Source organism: Aquarana catesbeiana, linkage group LG04 (assembly GCF_042186555.1).
Source record: "Aquarana catesbeiana isolate 2022-GZ linkage group LG04, ASM4218655v1, whole genome shotgun sequence".
Lineage (NCBI taxonomy): Eukaryota > Metazoa > Chordata > Amphibia > Anura > Ranidae > Aquarana > Aquarana catesbeiana.
Genome location: NC_133327.1, coordinates 85,548,182 through 85,562,256, shown reverse-complemented (window position 1 = coordinate 85,562,256; position 14,075 = coordinate 85,548,182). Strand labels below are relative to the sequence as shown.

The following is a 14,075-nucleotide window of genomic DNA, read 5'->3' as shown; positions in this document are numbered from 1 at the left end:
AAGATCTATAATGGCAGGCTGGGTTTGATGAGGTAACTTTGGGGGGAGTATGGTGTCGGAAGCCGTGCAGGTTATAAGTTTGAGCTAGTTAGTTGTTTTTTTGTTTTTATCTGTTTGTTTTGTAGCTTTCTTTCTACTAGATTATGTCTCCGGACCCCCAAGTGTTGGGGTCAGGAGAAAGGTTTCTTTTATCCTAAAGTAGATAAGGCAAGATATAACAAAGGAAGAATTCAAGCAGTGATATAAACATAATGTACCATAGGTTATTAGTTGAGGTAATATTCATATACCAGGTATATTTTGAGGCTTTATGACCCGATTTGATTCGATAATGACTTTTCATTAACGTGGCATATTAATTCATAATCCGTATTAACCCTTATCTTTAGTTTATGAATTTAATAAGTGTCACTGCTGGTTTATCTGTTATATTTTCTCAGCGCTGTTGGTCTTTATTTATTTTCTATTCTAATATAGAATTATTTCCTTTCTTGTTATTGAGTATATGTTTTGTTATAATTGAAAAAAAAAAAAAACTTTTGAATAAAGAATTTTACAAAAATAAAAACAAATAAAAAAAACAAACAAAAAAAAAAGACAACTTCCGTTCTTGATTTCATGGACCTTTAAACAAACGCATTATGTGATTTCAGACACGTCCATGAATTCTGTCCTGTGCTCTCATGAACATCTTTCATATGACCTCAATGAGTTTAGGATCAGTGCACATCATCAATGCTATACAGAATGACATGCTGTGTATTACGGAAGAGAGCCAAGTGCAGACATGTGTCATTCTGTGACCCGGGACCTAATCTCCCAAACACACAAAATCCCAGAAGCATCAAGTGCATAAAAGAACATTCACATTTAATTAAGTGCATCAGCAACAGGCCTAATCATGGAGGTTGTCTCTTCCATTAGCTAATGCAATTATCTCCGAACTTTAAACTGGGTCCTAAGGGAAAGAAAAATTCCTTTATCAAATAGTCTATTTTCTATCCTTTATTATTCTATTATTTCTTTCTTAGGTGGAGTGGGGTTTGCCTTGACCTGAGTGGCTGTTCATATACATTATAGAAGTCTGTAATGGTAAAGGTACCCATGCATAAAGACAAAGTGTCAAAAATTCTGGATGACTGCAACTTAAGAGTACATCAATTTGACAGCAGGCAATTGACAACCATTGAACAGATTGGAAAATCAATGGGTAACTTCTATTGCTTTTTGTCGACTAAGATCCAATTAGGCAATTCAGTGGATACACAAATTCAGTTTCATTCAGTTCATTTCCAGTGATTGCTTTGGACATAAGGCTTTAATGTAAAACTTTTAGGTCCTAAAACTATTAATACCAAAATGCCCCTTTTGGTGCCTGCAAATGTCATTGTAAAATATGTTTTTTGTGGATCCATGGACCCTCCTAGTTCTAGATACTTCCTTTACACAGACCTCAATTTCACCAACTTAGAGATAAGCTCCACCCCATTTGAACCAATATTTTGATCTTGATCTTCTAATTCAGGGGTCTCCCAACTGTGGCCCATGGCCAGATGTGGTGCTTTGTTTGCCTTTATCCGGCCCTTGGGACACTGTTCCTTTCACTGACACCAAAGATGAACCACCATTTCTTCCACTGATTCCAACAATGGGGCACTATTCCTCCCACTGACATCAGAAATGGGGAAGGAATTCTCTCACTGACAACAACAATGTCATTTTTTACTCCCACTGACCATCAAGCCTATGGCATTGTTTACTCTCACGGAAAGTTTGGAGACCCCTGTTCTAATTCAATAGTACAATGTAAAACCCTCTGTTGACTGCTGAGGTCTTCATAATGGACTCTTTGATGACAGGGCTTAGTTTAGGGAAGCAAGTACTGTTAATTTCCCAGTCTGAGCACATGTTGAGGTCTATGTATATCAGGATCGAGAGACTCACTGTGAACACAGAAAGCAATGTCAGTATGAAGGGTAATAACAGCCAGGAAGAGGTCAAGCTTGACCTAAGCTAGACACCTGAAGGCCTACTATCTCTTCCTTTCTGGAGGCCCAGGCTCTTCTCAAACTGCTCTGTGATCTCATATCAAGAAACAGGGACACTTCCCTTAGCATGACTGCAGGAGATGGACCAAGCGGGGAGCTCATATATAATAATCTCACCATCTGAACCACCAAATCATTAGAAAACAAGTAAGAGTGTGTGTGAGAAGCAGTGGCAGTGCAACCATTAAGGGCGCATGGGCGCCGCCCCCTCTGTCCGCCATCCCCCTCTGTGTAAAATAGATTGATTCATGCACTGCATGAATCTATCCATGGCCACTGTAGTCACCCCCTATTCAGGAATCCAGCCCCTTTTTGGACACCAGGCGTCTAAATTCCAGTGGTGGGGGCCATAGGCTCTAACAGGCTTCAAAAAAGGTTAACTATGAGCGCAGAGCATTGCGCTTGCAGTTCACCCAGATGGGTTAGCAAAGCAAATGAATATTTGTTTTGCTAACACTGACCTGCCTCTCAGCCAATCAGGAGATGCGGATCTAATACCCGTCATCTGATTGGCTGATGGCACTGGCTCCTTGAACAGAACGGAAGAACGGGAGGATAGAGAGCCATGGAAGACACAGGAGCTCACCGCTGTCACCTGCTGCATGTCCCACAGCTCGCCGTCGTCACCCGCCACCAGGATGGGGTGTGTGCTGGTCAGACGGCGAGTGGGGGGGGTCATAGAGGCTGCATACGAAGGGCACACAGGCTACAAATGATGGGCACAGAGGCTGCATATGATGGGCACAGAGGCTGCATATGATGGGCACAGGCGCTGCATTTGATGGGCACAGGCGCTGCATTTGATGGGCACAGGCGCTGCATTTGATGGGCACAGGCGCTGCATTTGATGGGCACAGGCGCTGCATTTGATGGGCACAGGCGCTGCATTTGATGGGCACAGGCGCTGCATTTGATGGGCACAGGCGCTGCATTTGATGGGCACAGGCACTGAATTTGATGGGCACAGGCACTGAATTTGATGGGCACAGGCACTGAATTTGATGGGCACAGGCGCTGCATTTGATGGGCACAGGCGCTGCATTTGATGGGCACAGTGAGGCTGCAATTGATGGCACAGTGAGGCTGCAATTGATGGCACAGTGAGGCTGCAATTAATGGCACAGTGAGGCTTGCAATTGATGGCACAGTGAAGCCGCAATTGATGGGGGTTTTTTTTCAGTATTTTTCAGAATATTTAGTTTGTTTGCACCCCCCCAAAAATGTTAAGCACCAGCAGCCACTGGTGAGAAGTATAAAATAAACTTTTCAGAGGTGTGACCCTTTTGTTTTAGAGCATAGAGGAATTAGAACCTTGTCAGTTTTCTTATTGCCCCCCAATCGGGAGCTTCAGCCTCTCCGTTTGTCCTGGCAACCATTATCATTGAAACTGAAAGAAAATCACAAATTTTGGATGGTCATCAGGACCAGAATAGAGGAGAAATCTTCCACTACGGACATTAGTTCTGTTGACTCTAGCAACTACCAGGGATTCCTCCTACTATGGAGGGGCTTTCTCTCTATTCCTGTTGTGGCCATGGGACAGAAAGTGAAATCTCCACCAATGGGTTACAGACGGCAATAAAACCTGAAAGGGGTTAGAACATTGGCATTATACAAAATTATCCATCAATTCCATTTGAGCCTAGCTCAGACCAGTTCTATTTGTTTAAATCATCTTGATGCATTATTTTTCAATGTGCTGACATTTTTGGGTACATTAGGGTCAACTTTAGGGATTAGATTGAGGTTTGCATTGAGGATTAGAAGTTAGGTTGAAATAAACTGAAGCTAAAGTTTAGGGTTATTAGTAGCCAAAAGAGTTTTTTCTCATATTCATCACAGTGGGGAGTGGTTGTAACTACTGTTACGTTAGTACTGTCTGTGCCTCTGCTAGGGCAGATATTTAAACAGTGGATATAAAAAGTCTACACACCCCTGTTAAAATGTCAGGTTTCTGTGATGTAACAAAATTAGACAAAGAAATCATTTCAGAACTTTTCCCACCTTTAATGTGACCTATAAACTGTGCAATGCAGTTGAACAACAAACTGAAATCTTTTAGGTGGAAGGAAATAAAAATAAAAAACTGACTCTGCGCATGGGACATACTTGGACATTCCAACATGACAATGATCCAAAACACAAGGCCAAGTTGACTTGTCATTGGCTACAGCAGAATAAAGTGAAGGTTCTGGAGTGGACATCTCAGTCTCCTGACTTTAATATCATTGAGCCACTCTGGGGAGATCTCAAATGTGCAGCTCATGCAAGAGAGCCCAAGAATTTACTGGGACTGGAGGCTTATTGCCAAGAGGAATGGGCAGCTTTACCATCTGAGAAGATAAAGAGCCTCATCTACAAATACCACAAAAAGACTTCAAGCTGTCATTGATGTTAAAGGGGGCAATACATGGTATTGAGAACTGGGGGTATGTAAACTTTTGATCAGGGTCATTTGGGTAGTTTCTGTTGTAATTATGATTGAACGTGGAAGTAAACTCTCCCCCACAAATATTCCTTATTTGAAACATTAATAGACACTGTACAAGTCGCTGTGTGTAGATGTCTCCTAACCTGCTCGGTTTGCTTGTAATCTGTTTGGTTTACTTTTGTGATGTCAGTGGCGCATTCGCGTAATTCCCCCTATTCGCGGCCCACTCATAGTGCCGTGAATCCATTCATCGCTATGCAGTGGCTCTGGCATCCCCTCTGTGCCCACTGCACTGAGATTCCGCAAAATTTGTGGGGCTTGCAGCGTCACATAGCACGGCACACAGGAGCGGAGATCAGCTGTATCACCAAGCTGATTGTGTACAGCTAGGAAACATAGAAAGGGCGGAAGTTTAGGGCACTGCGGACCCGGAAGACATTACTAAGCATGCGCCAGCTTCCCCTGGTAAGAAAGAATTTTAAAACAGCTGGAAAATAATTAGGAAACATCTGAAGGGGTTATTAACAATGCAGAATTAGTTGGAATGCTTTATTACACTGGCATTATTGTGAAGCAGCATTTAAGGGACAGAGTTTACTTCCTCTTTAAAAAGAGTAAACACAGTTGATTGATAATAAATGGCTTCAGTCAAATACTAACCATGAGTGAAAGAAAATGTTTTGTGTTATCATTCATATTCTCTGAAAAATGGCCAAGAAATCATAAATTCTGCCAAGGTATGTAAATTTATGAGCACAACTATAAGTGTATCCATAGACAAAACTTTTTTTTCTGACTGATAAATGCACACCAATGTCACATGAAACACAGATATACATTTGTACATGTTTCTAGTTGCAAAAACTCCTTTGCCCAAGCAAATGCTCCAAATAAATCTGCTGAAAATAAATGTATTAGCCCATCTTTTGTCAGCTTTATATCCATTTCATACAGGCAGTCAGTGAGCATGTTGAAAAAGCCTTTTATCCTTTTTATCATTTCTCAAAGGGGCGACCACCCTTGTTTAAGTCCTCAGATCTTCCCAGAGTCTACTGCCTAGTTAACAGATAAATGGAATGGATAACCCGTTTCCAATTCTTGTGATAAAGCCCGGGTCAAAGTCAAAAGGCCTGGGTCGCATCCCGCAGATATAAATGAAATGAAGGCTGGACAGGAACAGGTAATTACTATCATCCAATCAATAGTCTAATCTACACGAATGATATCTGCTAAACACGGAGCAAATCCTCCAAGGTTGGCAAAAGACAAATGGCATTGCACACATTTAATCACAAAAGTGCAAGTGAGATAATAAATAATGAAGCAGATTCTAAAGACTGGATAAGCTACAACAGCACAGTCCATTCTGTTTTCAGAATATGGTAACACATTTGATGGTAAAAAACAAAATAATAATATTACCGACAAATGGGATATTCTGGGTGGCATACTGTACATATTTTATAGACAATAAATTTAAAGAGCAATATCATCCTGAACATGGTCTATGTTTTGTTGCTCTATAGATGGATTGTCATTTTTTTGTTTTTTGGGTTTTTTTTGGAGCCTGCACTACATGTTCAAACCCGAGTTCAACCCCATTGGAAATCAACTTTCTCTGGTCAGATTATAACAAACTATTGAAAGATTCTCACTTCTGGTTGATGGGGCATGACATTTTACAGCACTGAATTAAAAACATAAAAAAATAAGTCTTATTCGTTGTACTGAACAAGGAATGTTAAGTCCAGTACCAGCCAAAACGTGTTCCAGATCAGTAATATCAAAGGCATTGAAGCCAGAGACAGCTGGGAAACAAACATTTTCAAGAAGGAAGTCCAGGTTTCCTCATCAAGCAGAAAAATAAGACTTCATTAACTGAAACAGAAGACACTTACTTTCGACCAGTATGGCGGGTAAGACGCACAATTAGCTTGTGAGCTTCTTCCACACTTGACTGTGTCTCTTTCACAAATGATATGGGTTTTTGCAGTCCATGCTTCTCCAAGATCTCTGACACACTGAAAATACACAAAGAAATGGTCTTATGATAATTTGATGACAATACAATAACACAAACCCTCAACCCTGTGTTTATTCGGGAAAAAAAAAAAATTGAGTATAACTAAAGGCAAAGCTTTTATTTATTTTTCCAGAAAGAGTGGAAAGGGATTAGAACACCTGTCAGGCTTTTATTGCTGTCCCGTTAGGCTTCTTTCACACGGGTGGACCTATCGGGTCCGCCTGTCAGTTTTTTAGGTGGGCCCGATCGGACCATTCATTGCCCTCTATGGAGTGGCAGGTGTAAATGGACATGTGTCCGTTTACACCTGCCAACACCCAAACTGATCCTATGCGCTAAAAACAGACGGATGAGGGATTCGTTCCTCATCCATCTGGCGAATCGGATGATAGATGTAAACAAACAGGCAGTCTGTTTACATCTGACCGCCATAGAGGAAAGCAGGCTGTGTCCATGTCCATTCATCATAAGTGGAGCAAAGACACAGACCTGTCATCCGCCTGCTCAGCGGTGAGCAGTGGACAGATCCCCCGCTGAGCAGGCAGATCTGCTGGCCTAATCCACCCTTGTGAAAGAGCCTCTCTATTTGTCATCATTACCGTTATCACTGATCAATGACAGGGTTATAACCCTCCTATTCTCTATCCAAAATGAAACACAAAAAAGTTTGCCTTTAGTTCGACCATAAAGTGTATTCATTTTTTGTAGCCTCCCTGACGGTAATCCCGAGTGTGGCTCGGGTTTAAATTTCAGTACCATTAGCGGTAACCCCGAGCCACACTTGGGATTACATTGCAGGATCCTGGTGCGGCATTACTTACCTTGTCCCCAGGATCCTGCGATGTCCCCCGCAGTGTCCGTGGGCTGTGTCTCCTCCGAAGCCTCTTTGTGCCGGGCTCCGTTCCCTGCGAGCGGCGCGACGCACGAGGGCGGAGCCTGGCGGCAAATTCAAAAATATGTAACAACCATAACACATACAGTACTGTATGAAATTATTTCACATCCCTTGTGTCCCTAGTGCTTTGGCCCATGTCCTGCATGCAGTTTTATATGATATATACTGTTCTTTCTGCCTGGAAACTGGAGATTGTCCATAGCAACCAAAAAGTGTCCCTTTATGTCAAAAGTGGCTTTAGATCAGCTAGAAAACAGCGATAGTAAATTAAAACACTTTCAGAATTGAGCGATAGTGAATCGTGGGGACATTTATTTTATTATTATTATATATTTTTTTTTAATTATTTATTTATTATATTATAATTTATGTTTTTGTGTTTCAAACTTCATCATACCCGGGATATCTACTAGACTCTTGTTTGGACAGATTTAAGTGTGTTATTGTTAAGAATTACAGGCCTATAATATAAAACGCCAAATTTCCATGCAAAATAATTGTACCGCTTTCAGCATCTAAAATCCGAAATAATCGTACCGCCAGGGAGGTTAACTGTAGAAAAGACAGTACACCACAGTAACCAAAACTGTCTCTTGACTGGTCTAAGTAAAGTGAAATCTGATTGGCTGCTGTAAGGAAAGAACCAGAAGTGCTCTGTTGCTGTGATTTACAACATTTAAAGTTGTATTCCAGGTACAATTGTTTTAAATTATTAATTTACTAAATAGCCCCAAAGGATCTAAAAAGATCGAAATCACTTTTAATTACCTTGTACACATAGGAATATTACAGCTATGCTGTACACAGTCAGGAGAGCAGAACTGTGAGTGGGACCCACCAGCCACATGTGACCGCACAAGCAACAAAGGTATTTAAACTGTGATTTATGCTTAACTAAATGTGGCAGTGTTGGAAAATGTTAAGTTTGGGGTCAATTATATTTTAAATGCTTTACTAAAATTTTATTATGCTAAATTATAAATCAGTGATTGTGGATTATAACCAAGCAATGACTGCAGATAGATCAAACTCATTTATAAACGCACATACATTTACAGTACACACAATTTTATGTATTTAACAAATAACAAATGTATTATAAAGTACTCTAAGTTTTCTGTAAATGAAAAGAAAAACTTCCACATGGTGTAAATCCGTTTGAAGCGTTGAAAGAATTTATTGGTAAAAAAGTTTTTTTACATCCAACAAATAATAAAAAGTTGGGCGGTAAAAACTAGGCTCACAAACAAAAATGAATAGCGCAGTAAATGATGGTTAGGGTAAAACAAACGAAGCCGACGCGTTTCGTCCTTTTTTACCAATAAATTCTTGGAAACGCTTCAAACGGATTTACACCATGTGGAAGTTTTTCTTTTGTTCCTTGCCCCTTTATGTGGATGGTCTGTATTGAGGTGGTGTCTGGCGGTCGTTCCAAGCTGGTTCGAAAGGACACCAGGGTCCAGTCCAACCCACTCAGGGATACACCATTTGGCGATACTCTCTGCTTCTTCAAGCCAAGTCTACCGGCAGGATCCAAATTTGAACAACTCTACTGTTTGACCTACTACACCGTTTGACGGTACAAGCCTTTCTGACTCACCGCCAACGGCCTGTGAGTCCACCCGTTCTGGTAAGGGCATTTTATGTTTATTTGCCTGAGATGATATTGTCACGCTGAGAGAAGAGCCTACTCCACATGCAGAGATGTTCCTGATAGTCCCTTTTTAATACACGTGATGACCGGGAGCACCTTTAGTGTCACCTAGACACCGTGACCAACCCATTTTGTAGTGACGGACATTGATATTCTATATACCTATTTGTCTGATATACTTGTGATATGTGATTATGCAATTAATCTGATAGACACATACTGTTGAGCTTACTTATAGTATATTGAGGTGTTTTCTATTATACATATTTAGATTTGTTTTACGATTCATCCAATTATTCAGGCTTTTCCCATCACAATACACTCACTGCATTACGAATAAATACTACTAGTTATATGTAGTTTTATTTTCCATCACTTCTCATATTTACTTTTTCATTAAGGTATTTATTTATTTGTCTTTGGGTTTGTGGAAGATACCTCTGGGTATATACCTCTTGGGAATACCTTGGGTTCTACACTCTGTTAGGGTAACACACACCCCCCTCTTATTTTTTACATTTATTTTTTACACTTATTATTACTAGTTATTGTGTTTTTTGGCTTTTTCACCAATACCTTTCCAGCACCACACTTTGTTGCTCCTTATATATCCACAATAGTCAGATTGTTGTGTTGGCTGCTTCACCTTTTCCCCCTTTTTCATTAAGAGTTGGCGCAGCATTTCCCAAATATATTCTTACACTAAGTAATAAGAAATCTATTAATGCTGTCCATAAAACACTGCAATTGTGTTAAAATCAGAATTAATGGAGGAGTGGATGGACTGATGCACTACCCCGCTTTATATCTCTAGACTTAATATTTATTTTTGACTGGTGAGAAGTACTCAAACTTTAGTAACTCAGACTCAAGTTTACTTTACCACTTTAGTAAATGAATCTCTAAGTTTACATGGAATGCCAGTAATCAGGTAAAAGCCATGTCAAGCACTGCTCGAAGGCTGCTAAACAATTGATAAGCCCAAAAAAGCCAATATAAATGTATTTATATGTCATCTCTGCCCACAACAGATACAACAATAAAAAAAAAAAAAAGAAAGAACTTTCAACCAGGAAATCTCATCTTTCTGAGGTTTACAAATTTATTAAATCAGCCTAGGCAGAAGCCAATTTTTTATCATTATTTACACTTGAAATGCAGTTCTGGCAATAAAACATGTTGAAGTCAGTCTCCAACCCAAAAGAGTATACAGCAGAGCTGGTAAAATCAATTTAGCACAAATTGGGCATATCAAAGCATACACACAGCAGGAAACTCATGATTCGCCATTTCACAGAATATGCACGTGCCAGCCTGTGCAATGTGTGGCGGATTGTGCAGATCAATAAATATAGCAAATCAATGTTTTATAAAAAAAAAAATAAAGATAAAATAATAATAGAATAAAACTATGAATACAAAATTCAGCTATAACACATCAGATTTGCCTGCTTAACAACTAAAGACATGGCAGGTCCATCTAACTCCAGTTTGCCTGGTGACAGAAAGAAAAGTAAAATCAAGGTCACAAGGAGTGAGAACCACTATCTGAATCTCCAGCAATTCTCTTATCATCATTGTTATTCCAGCTGGGGATTTCACCGCTAAGCTCATCTATCTCCGCCTTGTAACTAGATAATGAAGCTGTAGATTTAATAAAGTGACCTAATTTCCACCAGCTGCACTTTCCATATGGAAACCAGCTCGCAAAACACACTACACGTAAAAAAAAAAAAGACAACTACAAACGGCACGCTAAATCAAAACACAAAGTGGGCCTGGCACCTCTGGGTAACAGGTGGCCCCCCGCCATGGGCTCCTCTGACTTGCTTAGTTATAACAGATGGTATTCGCTGATGCCAGCTGGGAAGAAAAGGTTGTCCACTTTCCTAGACGGGTGAAGGCTTCTTTCTACTAGCGGCCATCCTCTACATACAGATCCAGCAGAACACTATAAGATCTCTGCCCTTGAAGGGATATCAATGATACCCCACCATAACAATTCATCTCAACTTCTACACTACTGAAAATTACTTTTTTTTCACTTGTGTGAGTGTATTAACAAACAAAATAGCCCTTTCCTGCATTAATTTGACTTTCATTGGGACTTGCAATGTGAAACAGTTTCAATTAAATTACCTGTAAAAGCAAAATTACATATTAAAAAATGAATGACCTATCAATCAATACAAGTTACCAAAAAATCAGGTTTTGCTGCAATATTCACCATTGATCCAAATCGGTTTCTGCAGTACTTCTTTTTTTCCACTAGATGTCCTCAGTCTTCCATATAAAATGACGACCAGTTTCACTCAACCCACTTCCTCTAAACCCAGGATGTCATAGACCCACCCCCAGCTGTAACTGGACAGTGAACGAGATCCCGCAAAGTAATGAGCCCATCTATCTGTGCTCTGCTTTCTCCTCCTAGCAGTTTTCTCCCTCTCCCGCTCTGGGCTTCACAGGGACTGCAAGTGTCTGATCTCAATCAAAACCAGGTACATACATTGCTTACATTTGAAACATTTCATTATGTATTAACTGCTTAGGGACCACCCTACGAACATATACTGTGGCAGGGCGGGCCTTAAGCGCAAAATCACATACCTGTATGTGATTTCTCTTCTCTGCTCTAGGGCGTGCGCCGCTGATTCCCCATTCCCGCTGTGATTGGACACAGCGGGAGCCATTCAGCAGCAGCCGACGGCCATCCGCAATCATTCGCAGGAGAGGAAGAACGGTGGTCTGCCTATGTAAACAAGGCAGACCGCCGTTCTGTGAGTGAGGAAAATTAAGATATTGTGTTTCTACTAAGCAGAAACACGGATTCTCCGTTTTCCTCCAATCACAGTATTCTCCCCACAGTTGGAAAGCACTCCCTAGGAGCATAGTTAACCCCCCTCCCCGTCACTGTAATTTATACAGTGACCGTGCATTTTTTTTTTTTAAGCACTGATCATTGTTTTGGTGTCACTGGTCCCCAAAAAGTGTCACTTAGTGCCAGATATGTCTGCCACAATGTCGCAGTCCTGCCAAAAATTGCTGATCGTCGCCATTACCAGTAAAAAAATTAAAAGGCCATAAATCTATCCCAGTTTGTAGACGCTATAACTTTTGCACAAACCAAACAATATATGCTTATTGGGATAAGAATACAGAATACATATTGGCCTAAACTGATGAAGAAATTAGATTTTTTACATTTTTTTATTGGATATGTTTTAAAGCAGAAAGTAAAAAATATAGTTTTTTTTTTTAATTGTTTTTTTTTTTAATTGTTTTTTTTTTTTTGCTTATAACACAAAAGATAAAAACCGCAGAGGTGATCAAATACCACCAAAAGAAAGCTCTATTTATGGGAAAAAAAGGACATACATTTTAATTGGGTGCAGCGTCGCACGATTGCGCAATTGTCAGTTAAAGCAATGTAATCCAGTATCGCAAAAGATGGCCTGGTCTGGCAGGAGGTAAAACCTTCCGGAGCTCAAGTGGTTAATGAATGCAGAACAGCAATAGCTTGTGTATTTAATCTCTGCCTAAAATTCACTTTAAAATGTGGTAATGAAGCTCTACCATAAAAAGAACATCCAGAGGAGATTTAAAGGGTAACTCCACTTTCGTGGGGGGGAAAAAATAGTAACTAAAGAAAAAATAATATAGGGTATACATTGCGACATAAGTTATATTGTAATTGAATGTTATTAAAAATTACCTTTCCTATTCAATCGGCAGCTGAGCTCTGTAATTTTCTGTAAAATGAAATACAATACGACTACCTGAAGGAGTTCTGTACACAGAATGTGTACAGAACACCCCCCCAGAAACATAATTTCCTGCTTGTGTGATTGGCTCACCGATTTTCCCAGAAGTCTACACTAAGATTCAAGTCAGATTTCAGGCATCCCCTGCAACAAAAATGTCATTTTTGGTGAGATACCCCAATAGGAAATCACGTCTAAAGGGATGCAGGCCAAGCAGCTTTCCTCATTAGTGCTCTGCAGGTGCACAGCTGATTGATAATTATGAAACCACTCCCATTAGACTCCCTTTTCCACATGGATACAGACAAACACACAGGGATTTCTTCAGAATAACAAAAGGTAGGAATCTGTAACAGTTTGTTAAAATCATTGCAATGTACATAGATCACCCAGGGAGGAATGTTTTTTCTCAACAAAAGTTACACTTTAAAGTAAAAGCGGATGACAGGAATCTGTTACATAAGGACTGAAATGTGTTAATGTTATAGCTACACATGGGCCTTTGAGATGTGCTTTGATGCATTTTTTTCAGCATTTTCAATCAAAGATGAATTCCAGGTATAGATACCTTATACATGGTTATACAGTATTGGACCAATGTAACTATGCATTTTACATACCCGAGGGATACCTCTAGAGAACAGTCTCTCTCAACCTCTCAATGCAAAGCAGCTCTTGAAATAACTTTCTGGTCTCGGGGAACCCCTGCTAAACATTACTATTTCTACATCTCATGATACATTAGTGAGATAGTCAGTGGGAAGAATGCTCCTTACACTTGTGGACATTGGGAAGAATTACCCTCTTACAGAGATCTAAAAAGATCAATGGTGTCAGCACCATTTATCTCAGAGAAAGAAATTGCTAATTGCTTAAGGAACACCTAGCAACCTCTAGACTCTAGAGGAACCCTAGTTGAAAAACCCTGCTCTGGAAGCTGGAAATCACAAGTAGACACCACTACTCCAGTGATCTCCACTTCCTTCTGGATCCCGTGCTGTGCGGCTGAGCCTGCTGCATTCTGAACATTGGGGGGAGGCCACTCGGCATGATCACCATTTAGAGAATGCTTTGCATTTTCTCAATAATTGGATGAAGTGGAGAGGTGGACTAGTGACATCCCATTCCAAAATTAGAATAAGCTTTTTCAGTACAGGAGAGGAGCCCATACAACTGTGCAAGGCTGAAAGTAAGGCTGGAGTTCAGCTTTAAGTGTCTGTATAAACTAGCCCTTAGATAAGAATAAGTCTGCTTTAAAGCTCC

General features: G+C 40.2%; 1 protein-coding gene across 2 annotated transcripts in view; it reads right to left on the bottom strand.

The window, feature by feature from the left end:
- The window catches only part of NBAS (NBAS subunit of NRZ tethering complex), a 1,128,646-nt gene that overhangs the window by 719,221 nt on the left and 395,350 nt on the right, over positions 1 to 14,075 (bottom strand). For both annotated transcript variants that reach the window (XM_073625355.1, XM_073625357.1), the window contains exon 28: positions 6,378 to 6,500. In XM_073625355.1, coding sequence (XP_073481456.1) covers positions 6,378 to 6,500 — 123 coding nt within the window. The remainder of the gene's footprint in view (positions 1 to 6,377; positions 6,501 to 14,075) is intronic.